Below are 12,994 nucleotides of genomic sequence, written 5' to 3' on the forward strand. Positions count from 1 at the left end.
AGGCTCTGCCCCTCCACCAGCGGGTGAAGGCACAATTTGTGACCCCCCCCACCCCCACCGTGACCCCGGGGCTGTGCCCCCCACCCCGGGCACAGCGCTGGGGACCCCCAAACCTCCCCTCGGCGCTGTCTGAGCCCCTTCCTTCCCAAACGTGCAGCTCCCGGCGGAGCCAGCGCGGGATTTGCCTTAAGCAGAGACTTTGATCCTTTTTGGGGGTGCAGGGGGGGGGTGTTGGGGGTGGGGGTGCGGGGGGCGACTGCGGTTTCTCTACCTGTGAGCGCCGTGTGCCGCTCTAAAAACAGCAGCAACAGCGGCAGCAGCGCGGGGCCGCCCGCACGCGGGGGCTGCGCCGCGGGAGGGGGGCACCCACAGCCCCCCCCCACCCCGGGCTCTCTGCACCCCCTGCGGGTTTTGGGGGGTCCGGCCCCCCCCCCAATCAAATCTGTGGGGGCTGAATTAAAGCCTTGCACTGTTTGCAGCTCCGTGTCACCCGTGTGGCCTTTGTCACCCAGTGAATCGAGGGGCTGCGGGCAGATGTGGGGCTGGGGTCACCCTGAAACGCCCCCCCAGCGTTAAAGGGTGGGGTCTCCAGGCTCCTTGGGCCACTGGCCGTGAGTGGCACTGTCCCCTACCCCACGGTGGCACTGGCAGTTCCATCGACCTGGAGCATTTCTGTCTGCACCAGCTGTCCCCAGTGCCCCTCTACCCCTGGGTTCATCCCCCGGGGTGGGACCCCCATGCCTGGGGGCAGCTCTGGGGGTTGTCACCAGCCACATCCTCTCTTCACTAGCCACATCCACATGAGCCCTGGATCACTGGCACCCGTCTGTTGGCCCTACAAACACCCATCTGGGGGTCCCTACAGCCCCAAACCCCTGTGCTGGGGTGGGGGGACCCGCTGGGAGGGACCCCAATGTCCCTCTGAGGTCAGCGGTGCGGCCGCTGCGGGTGGCACTGGGATGGCACGGAGGTGGCACGTGGCACCTCAGCGCTGTGGGGGGGACAGGGAAAGGCCAGCCGTGCCCTGGGCAGGTGCCAGGGCGGGTCCTGCCGGTGCCATCACGTTGCTGGCAGGGTCTGCCCCGCGTCCCCAAGGCGGGAAGGGGAGGGGACACACCCGTGGGTGCCACACACGTGTCCGAGGTGCCACCCGCCCCCGCTCGCCCCCCTTGGCAGCGCTCGGTGCCAGCGGCGCGTCCCAAAATAGCCCCAGCGGGGCCATAAAAGCAGGGCGGGCACGGGGGGCGGGGGGAAAGCGGCACCATGGTGGGCCCTGGCATGGTGGGGGGCTCCAAGGGGCTGCTCTCGGCCCGCCTGGGCTGCCGTGTCCAAGAGGAGGACGTGGGCAGGAGAGAGACCTTCAGCGCCGAGTGGCTGGACCTGGAGCTCAGCTCCCGGCCCGAGGACGGGTGAGGGGCACGGCCAGAGGGGTGCCAGGGGTGCGGGGGGCACTGGGGACACGGGGGGCAATGGGGACACGGGGGGCACTGGCTGCTGGAGGCTTTGGGGGCTTTTTACGGGGATTTGGGTTGTGGGGGTTCTGAAATGTGGGATTTCCATGGGGTTGTGGGGGGCTCTGAGTGTCTCAAATTGTGGGGTCTCCGTAGGGTTTTGAGGGGCTCCAGGGGTCCCAAAATGAGGGGTTTCCATGGGGTTGTGGGGTGGTTCCAAAATTAGGGGTTTCCATGGGGGTTTGGGACTGTAGGAAACTCCAAGGGTGCCAACGGGGTTTTGGGGAGCCCAAGGGTCCCAAATTTGCGTGTTTCTATGGGGGTTTTGGGCTCCAAGTGTCCCAAATTATGAGGTTTCCAGGGGGTCTTGGGGCATTTCTGAGGGTCCCTGTGGGGTCAGGGAAGCTCCAGGGAGGTGGTGGGGGGTATCCAAGAGGGTTTGGGAAGGTCTCAGGGGTTCGTGTGAGGAAATGGGGGTCTTTATGGGGGCTGGGGGAGGCCGAGATTCCACAAGGGGCCAGGAGAATGCAGGGGTCTCCAGGGGCTCCCATGGGGCTGAGCAGGTCTATGGGACATGGAGGGGGTCTCCCATGAAGTGGGACGGGACATGAGTGTCTCCAGGGGTCCTGGCGGGTTGGGGTGACCGCAAAGGGTCAGAGCAGGAGGTGAGGGTCTCGCTCGCACCCCCACGAGTGCCCCGTGCCCAGGTGGTGCCGGCGGGAGGTGGACACGCAGCGCCGGGAGACGCTGGAGCAGCGCGGGGCCGTGCGGGTGCTGGAGCAGCGCTCGCCCTGGGGCCTGCTGCGGGTGGGGGTCCTGGGGCAGCCCCTGGCCCAGCACCTCCTGCCCTACGCCCGCACCCTCCCCGTGCCCCTCTTCGCCCCCTCAGACCTCCGCGGTGCCAAGGGGGGCATTCCCCGCACCCTCTCCCGCTCTCTCTCCCACGAAGCCCAGCGGGGCTGAGCGTGGCAGAGGGGCCGGGGGAGGTGGGGGGGGAGGGGGGCAGGAGGGTGATGTTGGGGGGCTGGGGGGACCCACACGCCTGGGTCTGCTCAGCCGCCCCGAAGAGGCAGCACAGGAAGGTGGGGGCAGGTGGGGGTGGGCTCCCATTCACCTGGGACCCCACCCCGCTGTGGGCGTCGTGGAGGCCGGTGGGGATGAGGACCCCGCGGGTCGGGGGGCTCCCGCCCTTCGGGGGGCTCCCGGCAGCTCCGGCGTGACTCAGTTTCCCTGGCGAAAAGAAGGGAATGCGAGGATGAGGAGCGCTGAAACCCGCCCGGGGCTGGAGGGCGCCCTGGCGGGGCTGGAGGGGGTGGGGGGCTGCGGTGCAAACCATGGTCTTTGTACGGCAATAAAACGCCTACCTTGGCACCTCAGCGTCTTTTTGGGGGGGTACGAGGGTGGGGGGCATAATTTAGGAGGAGAGGGATTGTGTGTGGGATGGGGGAACGGGGGCACGCGGGGAAACTGAGGCACAGCAGCTGGAGGGACCCGGTGTCTTATGGGACTGGGGGGGGGGGGCTTGTGCTTATATAACCCCCCCCGCATCGCCCACCCGGTGCCAGGTTCTGCGGAGCCCAGATTAGCTGTTCCCACTCTGGATCCCGCTGTCCCTGGGCCCTCGCCAGGCCCCGTTCCCTCCCCGTGCCCGGCCCCATCCCGGTCCTTCCTCCCAGGAGCCGCCTGCCCCTCACCTCCACCTCCCTACAGCTCCGGCACAGGCAGGATTTGGGTTCTTACAACGCCCCCGGCCCCATCAGTGGGAACCGCCCTGCTCCTTATCCCGGGGTGCTGGGAGCGCTGGGAGCACTGGGAGCACTGGCAGCGGTGGTGCTGGGAGCACTGGGAGCACTGGGAGCACTGGGAGCACTGGGAGCACTGGGAGCACTGGCAGCTGGCAGAGGTGGTGCTGGCTCCTGCCAGAGCTGGGCTGAGGTCCAGCATGCTCAGCTCACTGGTGATGGAGAGCTCAGATGGGCCCCATCCCCATCCCAATCCTCTCCTTGTTCTAATCCCTTCCCATTCTCATCCCCATCCCATTCCACCCAAATCCCTCCAAATTTCCACCCCCATCCCGTTCCAATCCTTGCCCACCCCCATTCCACACCATTCCTGTCCTTTCCCATCCCCACCCCATTTTTGCCCCTCTCCCAATCCCTCTCCATCCTCATCCCATGGGACACTCATGAGCTAGGGCAGCACAGAGGGGTCACAACCACATCTCGGCGTGGGGGGACAAAATCTCCCAGGCTCAGGGACAGGATTCCTGGATCCCCGGAGCCCGGGAAGGGCGGCGGAGCCGTTATCAGCTCCGGGATGGATCCGGCCGCGGCCCCGGGGCGCTGCGCTAACCGGGTTAGGTGGGATGGATGATGGATGGAGGGATGCGGGGTGGATGGATGGGGCCGTCGCGGCTCCCCGCGGCCCCCCCGGGCCTGGCAGGGATAAAAGGCGGCGGCGGGGCCGGAGCCGCAGCCCCTCGCCATGAGCAGCCCGGCCGCGCTCCGCGAGGGCTACGAGCACTTCGACCCCCGCGCGTACCTGCGCAACAATTACCTCCCGCCCCGCGCCGACTTCTCCTCCGAGGAGTTTGTGGTGCCCTGGAAGCTGCGATGCCTGGCCGAGACCTTCGCCAGCGGTGAGAGGAAGGCGGCAGGACCCCCCCGGTGGGGTGGGGAAACTGAGGCACGGAGCACCCGGGGGCAGCTCCTCTGGCCTTCCCTGGCTTTCCCGGTGCCCTGATTGTTGTGAGGATCCCCCCCCCTCACCACCTGTCCTGTCCCCTCCCAGGTGAGATCCGAGGGCGGACGCTGATCGATGTGGGCTCGGGCCCCACCATCTACCAACTGCTGAGCGCCTGCGACCACTTTGAGGAGATCGTGGCCACCGATTACCTGGCGGTGAACCGGGAGGAGCTGGGCCGGTGGGCGCGGGGCGAGCCCGGAGCCTTCGACTGGAGCCCCTTCATCCAGCACGTCTGCAAGATCGAGGGGCGCGGGTAAGGGGGCCGGGGGGCCGCGGGGGGGGCCGGGAGCCCAGGAGGAGGGGGGTGCTGGGGTGGTCCCTGCCAGATTGTGTCCCCAAAATCCACAGGATCATAGATCCAGGTCTGCACAGATCCTGGGCTGATCCCTGTAGAACAATGTCCCTGAATCCCATGGGATCACAGCCACATTTTCTCACAAATGCTGAGGTGATTTTGGGACCATGTCACCAAAATCCCATGGCATCACGGCCCCACATCCTCACAGTCACTGTTCCCAAATCCCATGGGTTCACAGCCCCATGTCCCTGCAGGATCCCAGCCTCACATATCCATGGAATCCTGTCTCTGTGCCTGTGGAGGAAGGGTTGATCCCCACAGGAGCCTGTCCTTGTGGGTGCCCAGTTGATCCTGTTCCCAAGTCCCTGTGGCTCTTGGGTCAATCCCTGCTGGATCCCATCCCCACATCCCTGCAGCTGCTGGGTTGGTCCCCAGGAGATCCTGTCCCTTTGTCCCTGTGCATGTTGGGTTTGCCCTGGTGCAATCCTCCTCCTGGTAGGTTCTGGAATGGGCATCCCACCCCACATCCCTGTAAGATCCTCTTCCCACATCCCTGTGTGTGCTGGGCTGATCCCATCCCCACATCCCTGTGTGTCCCAGGTCAATGCCCAAGCAATCCCTACTTCCCTGCACAATCCCACCCCATATCCCTGCAGAATTCCATCCTCACCTCCCTTTGTCTGCTGGATTGATCCCATTCCCACATCCCTATGTGTGCCAAATTCATCCCATCCCCACACTCACCTGAGTGCCAGGTTGGTCCCATCCCCTTATCCCTGTGGAGACTGGATCGGTCCCATCCCCACAGATACTAGATTGATCCCCCCACATGCCTATCTGTTCTGGATTGATCCCATCCCCACATCCCTGTGGAGACTGCATTGATCCCATCCCCACATCCCTGTGGACACTGGATCAATCCCATCCCCACATCCCCGTGGACACTGGATCGATCCCATCCCCACATCCCCATTGATACTGGATTGATCCCATCCCCACATCCCCGCTGATACTGGATTAATCCCATCCCACATCCCCGTTGATACTGGATTGATCCCATCCTCACATCCCCATTGATACTGGATTGATCCCATCCCCACATCCCCGTGGACACTGGATTGATCCCATCCCCACATCCCCATTGATACTGGATTGATCCCATCCCCACATCCCCGTGGACAATGGATCGATCCCATCCCCACATCCCTTTGGACACTGGATTGATCCCATCCCCACATCCCCATTGATACTGGATTGATCCCATCCCCACATCCCTGTGGACAATGGATTGATCCCATCCCCACATCCCCGTGGATGCTGGATCCATCCCACCCCCACACCCCTGCCTTTTCTGGGTCAACCCCACTCCCCACCTCCCCTTTCCCCTGTTCCCCCCACTCCTCAGGGAGCCGTGGCAGGCCAAGGAGCGGCGTCTCCGCGAGCGTCTCCGCCGGATCCTGCCCATCGACGTGCACCGCCCGGAGCCGCTGGGGGCCCCCCTGCGCCCCCCGGCCGATGCGCTGCTCTCCGCCTTCTGCCTGGAGGCCGTGAGCCCCGACCGCGCCGCCTTCGTGCGGGCACTAGCCCACGTGGGCAACCTGCTGCGCCCGGGGGGCCACGCGCTGCTGCTGGGAGCCCTGGGCGAGTCCTTCTACCTGGCGGGCCCCGCTCGCCTGCCCGTGGTGCCGCTGCAGGAATCGGACGTGCGGGAGGCGCTGGCGGCCGCCGGTTTCGCGCTGCGGGAGCTGCGGAGTTACGCGATGCCCCCCGCGCTCCGCACCGGCGTGGATGATGTGGACGGAGTGTTCTTCGCCCACGCGCAGAAACCGCTGGAAGCCTGAAGGGAATCGCCGGGAAATCCCCCCCACCCTTGCCCGGCGGGGTGAGGAGGGTGGGCTGGAATCAGCTCCAGCTCGGGGATGGTGACAATAAAGGCTGAGGTTGTGGCAGAGGATGGAGATGGTGCTGAGGGTGTGGGGAGGGGGCGCAGGGAGATCTGGGGGGGGTCAGGGACCCGTGGGTGGGGGGAAAATGGGGCTCACGGAGGGGGAATGGGGTGAGAACAGCGTGGGAAATGGGTGCAGGGCAAGGGGAGGATGGGATGGGGGGGGTAGGGTCTCAGTAGGGGGATATGGGGCACAAATGGGGGTGCAGAGAGCAAGAACAGGGTGGGAAAGGGGGTGCAGGGCAGGGGAGGTACGGGGTGGGTGAGGGGTGCAGGATGGAGGGGATATGGGATAGGCTGAGGGGGTTTGGGACACATGGAGGGTATTTTGGGGCACATGGGGAGGGACAGAGTGAAAGCAGGGTGGGAAATGGGGTGCAAGACGGTGGGTAAGGGGTGCACTGTGGGGCGACAGCAAAAGGGAATGGGGTGCACTGGGGGGTGGGGGAGAGCAGACATGGGGAAGGGTACGGCAGGGGGGCACAGGGTGCCCCTGGGGCAGGGAGGGGACACGGGAAGGGGACAAGAACCCAGCACGGCACAGATTAAACTCAGCTTTATTCACATCCCACAGCACACCCGGGGAAGGGGGATGGGGGGGGGGGGGGCACAGCCCCTTTGGGCCGGGAGGGGGGCACACCCAGCCCCAAGGCACCCACACAACACCCCCCACCTCTGGCAGAGCCACCCAGCAGGGCCTCCCCATGCACACAGACCCCCTCCCCAATCACCCACCTGTCCCCCAGCAGCCACTGTCACCTCATGGGGGTCCCCAGCTCAGCACAGGGAGGGTTTTGGGGGTGGGGAGGGGGGGCTCAGCTGTCCTTGACCCCTCTGTGCCCAGCAGTGGGGGGCTCCCACCCCCCTGGGAAGATGGGGGGCACGGGGGGTTGGGGGAGAAAAACAAACCTCAGAAGGCAACCGGGGGGGGCAGGAGGCTGTGGCCGGGGGGGGCCGGGAGGTCACTTGGCACAGGGCAGGGCAGGGCCCTGGGGGGGCACGGGGGGCGTCGCCCACCCCCCCCCAGCAGCTCTAGTCCACTTTGAAGAGGTCGGAGTTGGCCTTCAGGAGGTAGAGGCTGTCGTCCATCAGGAAACTTGGGGGGACAAGGGGGGCATGAAGGGGAGGCTTGGCCCGTGCTGGGCGGGAAGATGGGGGCTTTAGGGGAGCCTTGAACCCAACATTGAGCACAGCAACCCCGAGGTCTCTCCAGCACCCCGATTTCAAAGTTGGGGGGGGGGGTCTGTGCATGCCACAGGCAAGAGAGGGACCAAGAACATCCCACGGGAAAGTGAGGGGGTGCTGAGCACCCCAATTTCAACAGGAGGGCTCACAGCACCCACTGTGGGGTCCCCAACACCTCAGTTTCAAGGCTGGGACTCCCAGCACCCCACAGAAAACTGCGGGGGCCTTGAGCCCCCTGATTTCAAGAGGGGGATGCTGAGAACCCCAATTCCAAGAGGGAACCCCACCATTCTAGCAGAGTCCCCCCCGACACCCCCCAGACCACAGCAGAGCCCCCCAGACCCCGGGGGGGAGCGCTGCACCCTGGGGCCTCCCTGGGGAACACGGGGAGCCCCCTCACCCCTATTTTAAATGGGGAGGGGGGGTCACTGACCTGTAGAAGAGCACGTTGAGGGGGATGGTCCCGATGTGCCAGAGCGCGTGGGCGTCCAGCACCCAGAGCAGCGGGGGGAAGTCGAGGAGCTCGAGCAGCGCCAGCGCCTGGAGCAGCAGCACCGCGGCCGCGCATTTCCACACGTGCGGGAGGCGCCGGCCCTGCCGCAGGCACCACCGCAGCCACCACGCCACCGTCAGCATGCCTGGGACAGCAACGGCACCGGGGGGGTCACGGCTGCCCCGGGGGCAACCCAACCCCGGGCGGAATGCCTGGGAAAACGGCGGGCGGGATCATGGAGAGGTGGGTGCCCAAACCCCAGTCAGAATTCCTGGGGAAACAGGGGGGATCAGGGACAGTGGCGTGCCCAAACCCCAGTCAGAATTCCTGGGGAAACAGGGGGGATCAGGGACAGTGGGGTGCCCAAACCCCAGTCAGAATTCCTGGGGAAACAGGGGGGATCAGGGACAGTGGCGTGCCCAAACCCCAGTCAGAATTCCTGGGGAAACAGCGGGGATCAGGGACAGTGGCGTGCCCAAACCCCAGTCAGAATTCCTGGGGAAACAGGGGGGATCAGGGACAGTGGGGTGCCCAAACCCCAGTCAGAATTCCTGGGGAAAAAGGGGGGATCAGGGACAGTGGGGTGCCCAAACCCCAGTCAGAATTCCTGGGGAAACAGGGGGGATCAGGGACAGTGGGGTGCCCAAACCCCAGTCAGAATTCCTGGGGAAACAGGGAGGGGATCAGGGACAGGGGGGTGCCCAAACCCCAGTCAGCATTCCTGGGAAAACAGAGAGCTCAGGGACACGGGAGTGCCAACCCCTGGGCAGAATTCCATGAAAATGGGGAGCTCAGGGACATGGGGATACCCCAACACCCTGCTCAGCATCCCTGGGAAAACGGGGGTTCAGAGACGGGGGAGCTCAGGGATGGGGTGGGCACAGACTGACCCCTGACACATCCCCAGTACCGCCCAGTCCATCCCAGTCCATCCCAGTGCCCCCCCAGCTCACCAGCAGCGGCGTTGGCCACCAGGTTGTAGCCGTAGTCAAAGCGCACGAGGCTCAGGTAGGAGATGTGGCCGGCGAGGAAGAGCAGGAGGAAGGCCCTGAAGATGCTGATTAAGGCCGGGCGCTGCAGCCCCAGCGTCCTGTGGAGAACGGGGATGGTCAATGTCCTCCCAGTATGGCCCAGGGTCCTCCCAGTATGGCCCAGGGTCCTCCCAGTACGGCCCAGGGCCCTCCCAGTATGGCCCAGGGCCCTCCCAGGTGCTCCAGTGATGCCCAAACGGGCCCAACAGAGGCCAGCACCTTCCCCAGCAAAGGCCAGTGGCCCCCAGCACAGCCAAGTGCTCCCCAACATAGCCCAGCACCTCCCAGTATGGACCAAGAATAGCCCAGTAGCCACCAGCATGGCCCAGAGTCACCAGGGTGGTCGGAGTGACCCCTAACACAGCCCAGTAGCTCCCAGAACAGAACCAGCGTAGCCCAGTGGCTGCCAGTATAGAAGTGGCAAGGTCCAGTGACCTTTCCCAGCACGACCCAGTGCCTCCCAGAACAGCCCAGTGCCTCCCAGTACACTCCCCAGTCTAGCTGTAGCCAGCCCCAGTGCCTCCTAGTTTGCTCCCAGTATGGCCCTGCAGCCTCAGGATAGCCCCGTGCCCCCCAGTCCATCCCCAGTGCCCTCCAGTCCATCCCCAGTGCCCCCCAGTGCCCCCCATCCATCCCCAGCAGTCCCTCAGTCCATCCCCAGTGCCCCCCCATCCATCCCCAGTGCCTCCCAGAACCTCCCAGTCTGATCCCAGTGCCCCCCAGTCTGATCCCAGTGCCCCCCCATCCATCCCCAGTGCCTCCCAGAACCTCCCAGTCTGATCCCAGTGCCCCCCAGTCTGATCCCAGTGCCCCCCAGTCCATCCCCAGTGCCTCCCAGAACCTCCCAGTCTGATCCCCAGTGCCCCCCAGTGTCCCCCATCCATCCCCAGTGCCCCTCAGTCCATCCCCAGTGCCCCCCATCCATCCCCAGTGCCTCCCAGAACCTCCCAGTCTGATCCCAGTGCCCCCCAGTCTGATCCCAGTGCCCCCCAGTCCATTCCCAGTGTCCCCCATCTATCCCCAGCAGTCCCTCAGTCCATCCCCAGTGCCCCCCCATCCATCCCCAGTGCCTCCCAGAACCTCCCAGACCGACCCCAGGGCCCCCCAGTCTGATCCCAGTGCCTCCCAGTCTGATCCCAGTGCCCCCCAGTCTGATCCCAGTGCCCCCCAGTTTGCCCCAGTGCCTCCTGGTCTGACCCCAGTGCCCCCCAGTCCAGCCCCGGTGCTCACCTGACACAGCACAGGTATACGGAGTGCAGGACGACGGCCGAAGCACAGAAATAATCCAGTTTCTGTGGGATTTGGGATGGCTGAGCCGTGCTGGCAGAGTGGGAAGTGGTGGGGAGGGGTCTGGAACGGGACCCCCAGGGGGTTGGGGACACTGTGGGGGTGGCACTCCCTCACCTCCGTCAGCGCCGTGTCCCTCGTGTGGAACACGGTGGACCAGAACCAGGCGTTTAAGGAGACCTGGGAAAGGGGGAAATTTGGGATTTATGGGGTGGGGGGATGTGGGTCAGGGTCCCCCACCCCTCATTTGGGGGATGAGGGCGCTGGGAATGGGATGGGGGGGATGGAACAGCTGGAGCTGGGTGGGATCAGGTCAGGGGGAGATCTGGGGGAAAGGGAGGGGGAGAGGGAGGAAAAATGGGGGCAAAGGGAAGGGGAAAGGAGGAAGAGGGAAAAGGAAGAGAGTGGAAATGGGAAGGGGAAAGAAGAAAAAGGGAAGAGGGAGGAGGAAAAGGGAAGGGGAAGGAGGAGAGAAAGAGAAGGAAAAGAAAGGGGAAGGGAAAAGGAAAGGGGAAAAGGAATAGAAAGAAGGGGGAAAGGGACAGAAAAGAGAAGGAAAAGTGAGAGAAAGGGAGGGGAAAAGGGATGGGGGGGAAAAAGGGATTGGGGGGGAAAAAGGGATTGGGGGGAGAAGGGATTGGGGGGAGAAGGGATTGGGGGGGAAAAAGGGATGGGGGGGAAAAAAGGGATGGGGGGGAAAAAGGGATGGGGGAAAAAAAGGGATGGGGGGAAAAAGGGATGGGGGGAAAAAGGGATGGGGGAAAAAAAGGGATGGGGGGAAAAAAGGGATGGGGGGAAAAAAGGGATGGGGGGAAAAAGGAGAGGGGGGAAAAAGGGAGAGGGGGAAAAAGGGAGAGGGGGAAAAAAGGGATGGGGAAAAAAGGGATGGGGAAAAAAGGGATGGGGAAAAAAGGGATGGGGAAAAAAGGGATGGGGAAAAAAGGGATGGGGAAAAAAGAGATGGGGAAAAAAGGGATGGGGAAAAAAGGGATGGGGAAAAAAGGGATGGGGAAAAAAGGGAGGGCAAAGGGCAGCAGGGCTCACCCAGGCGAAGGCGACGCAGGTGGGGTAGGTGGGGGCGGCGGGGGGCACGGCCGCCCGGTAGCGCAGCAGCATCACCAGGCTGGCCAGGCCGTTGAGGAAGGAGGCGAAGGCGGAGGCCGGCTCCTGGAAAAACAGGAACCGCGAGAAGGGCCACTGGGAGGGCACGGGGGGGGTCAGCGGGCTCGGGGGGACCCCGACCCGCCCTCCTCCCCCCCAAGGAGGGCCGGCTCACCTTGCCGTGGAACTGGGGCACGCGGTGGCCGCCCTGCTGGTACAGCCGCACCGTCAGCCACATGCACTCGTACTTGCACTCATCCCGGCACGTCCAGCCTGCGGGACACACCAGCACCTCCCAGTATGCACCAGTATGCGACACGCGGGAGCGCCCTGGCCCAGCTCAGGGCAGGGCGAGCGGGTGGGGTTCACCCCGTGGCACCGGGGACACCCCCAGCCTCACTGAACTATCTGGGAGGACACCCAAGCCGTCCCCATGGTGGCCAGCAGCACGGACCAGTAGCTCCCAGTATGGCCCAGTGTCCCTCCAGATAGCTCAGACTATAGTTCATTGGACCAGGCTGGGCCAACATCTGTCCTGGCAAAGTCCCGTGTCCCCACAGGATGGCTCAGTGTCTTCCCAGTATGGCCCAGTGACCCCACTTCACAGTCCAGCACCTCCCAGTATACACCAAAACCAACCCAATGACAACCAGTATAGGCCAAGTGACCCTTAACACAGCCCCAGGGACCCCCAGGGCTTCCCAGTCCAGCCGCAGCACGGCCCAACAGCCCCGGGCCAGCCCAGGGCTCCCCAGCACCTTCCCAGTTCAGCCCCAGTCCCTCCCAGTCCCTCCCAGTGCCCCCAGCCCGGCGGGGCGTGGCTTCAAAGGGGGCGTGGCTTCACAGGAGGTCCGGCTGCCCGGGAGGCGTGGCCTCGGCCTCCGTCAACCAATGGGCGCGGGGGGGCGGTACCTGTCAGGCCCATGTAGAGCGGCTGCCGGGCGCGGAAGTGCCGCAGTGCCGCCCCCGTGCAGTTCTGCCGCTCGCAGCGGCTCAGGCACTCCCGGTACAGCGGTTCCCGGTCCCCCTGCGAGCCCTGGGCCGGGTCCGGCGCGGCCGCCGCCATGAAGAGCAGCAGCAGCGCGGCCCGCGCCGCCATCGCCGCCCGGCCCGGCCGCTTCCGGCCCGCCCCGGGGATGGGGGCCGGCGCGGGGCACTATGGGATATACCGCCCCCGCCGGCCGCGGGAGGTGACGGGATACAGTGTCCCGAGCGGGAGGCTCACGGGATACAGTGTCCCGAGCGGGAGGTGACGGGATACAGTGTCCCGAGCGGGAGGTGACGGGATACAGTGTCCCGAGCGGGAGGTGACGGGATACAGTGTCCCGAGCGGGAGGCTCACGGGATACAGTGTCCCGAGCGGGAGGTGACGGGATACAGTGTCCCGAGCGGGAGGCTCACGGGATACAGTGTCCCGAGCGGGAGGTGACGGGATACAGTGTCCCGAGCGGGAGGCTC

At 65.0% G+C, this 12,994-nt stretch overlaps 3 protein-coding genes across 4 annotated transcripts; 2 read left to right on the forward strand and 1 right to left on the reverse strand.

The window, feature by feature from the left end:
- The first annotated feature begins 1,244 nt into the window (after nt 1-1,244).
- Nucleotides 1,245-2,736, forward strand: TCAP (titin-cap). The gene is made up of 2 exons (XM_068212246.1): nt 1,245-1,409; nt 2,159-2,736. Exons 1-2 carry the CDS (start codon nt 1,264-1,266, stop codon nt 2,412-2,414), a joined length of 402 nt encoding a protein of 133 aa, XP_068068347.1. The 5' UTR covers nt 1,245-1,263; the 3' UTR covers nt 2,415-2,736.
- A 963-nt stretch (nt 2,737-3,699) lies between these two features.
- Nucleotides 3,700-6,351, forward strand: PNMT (phenylethanolamine N-methyltransferase). The gene is made up of 3 exons (XM_068212080.1): nt 3,700-4,089; nt 4,242-4,449; nt 5,900-6,351. The coding sequence occupies exons 1-3, from the start codon at nt 3,936-3,938 to the stop codon at nt 6,333-6,335; spliced, it is 798 nt and encodes a 265-aa protein (XP_068068181.1). The 5' UTR covers nt 3,700-3,935; the 3' UTR covers nt 6,336-6,351.
- Nucleotides 6,352-7,261: 910 nt separating this feature from the next.
- PGAP3 (post-GPI attachment to proteins phospholipase 3) lies at nt 7,262-12,678 on the reverse strand. 2 transcript variants are annotated; one of them, XM_068212241.1, is made up of 8 exons: nt 12,449-12,678; nt 11,712-11,809; nt 11,480-11,602; nt 10,553-10,615; nt 10,379-10,440; nt 9,071-9,207; nt 8,058-8,262; nt 7,262-7,535 (listed from the first exon to the last, which is right to left on the reverse strand). In XM_068212241.1, exons 1-8 carry the CDS (start codon nt 12,633-12,635, stop codon nt 7,472-7,474), a joined length of 939 nt encoding a protein of 312 aa, XP_068068342.1. In that variant the 5' UTR covers nt 12,636-12,678; the 3' UTR covers nt 7,262-7,471. The 2 variants fall into 2 exon arrangements, with proteins under 2 accessions (XP_068068342.1, XP_068068341.1); XM_068212240.1 differs by having other exon boundaries at nt 7,264-7,535; nt 11,480-11,632.
- Nucleotides 12,679-12,994: the final 316 nt, after the last annotated feature.

The sequence above is a fragment of the Anomalospiza imberbis genome, chromosome 22 (genome assembly GCF_031753505.1).
Source record: "Anomalospiza imberbis isolate Cuckoo-Finch-1a 21T00152 chromosome 22, ASM3175350v1, whole genome shotgun sequence".
NCBI lineage: Eukaryota > Metazoa > Chordata > Aves > Passeriformes > Viduidae > Anomalospiza > Anomalospiza imberbis.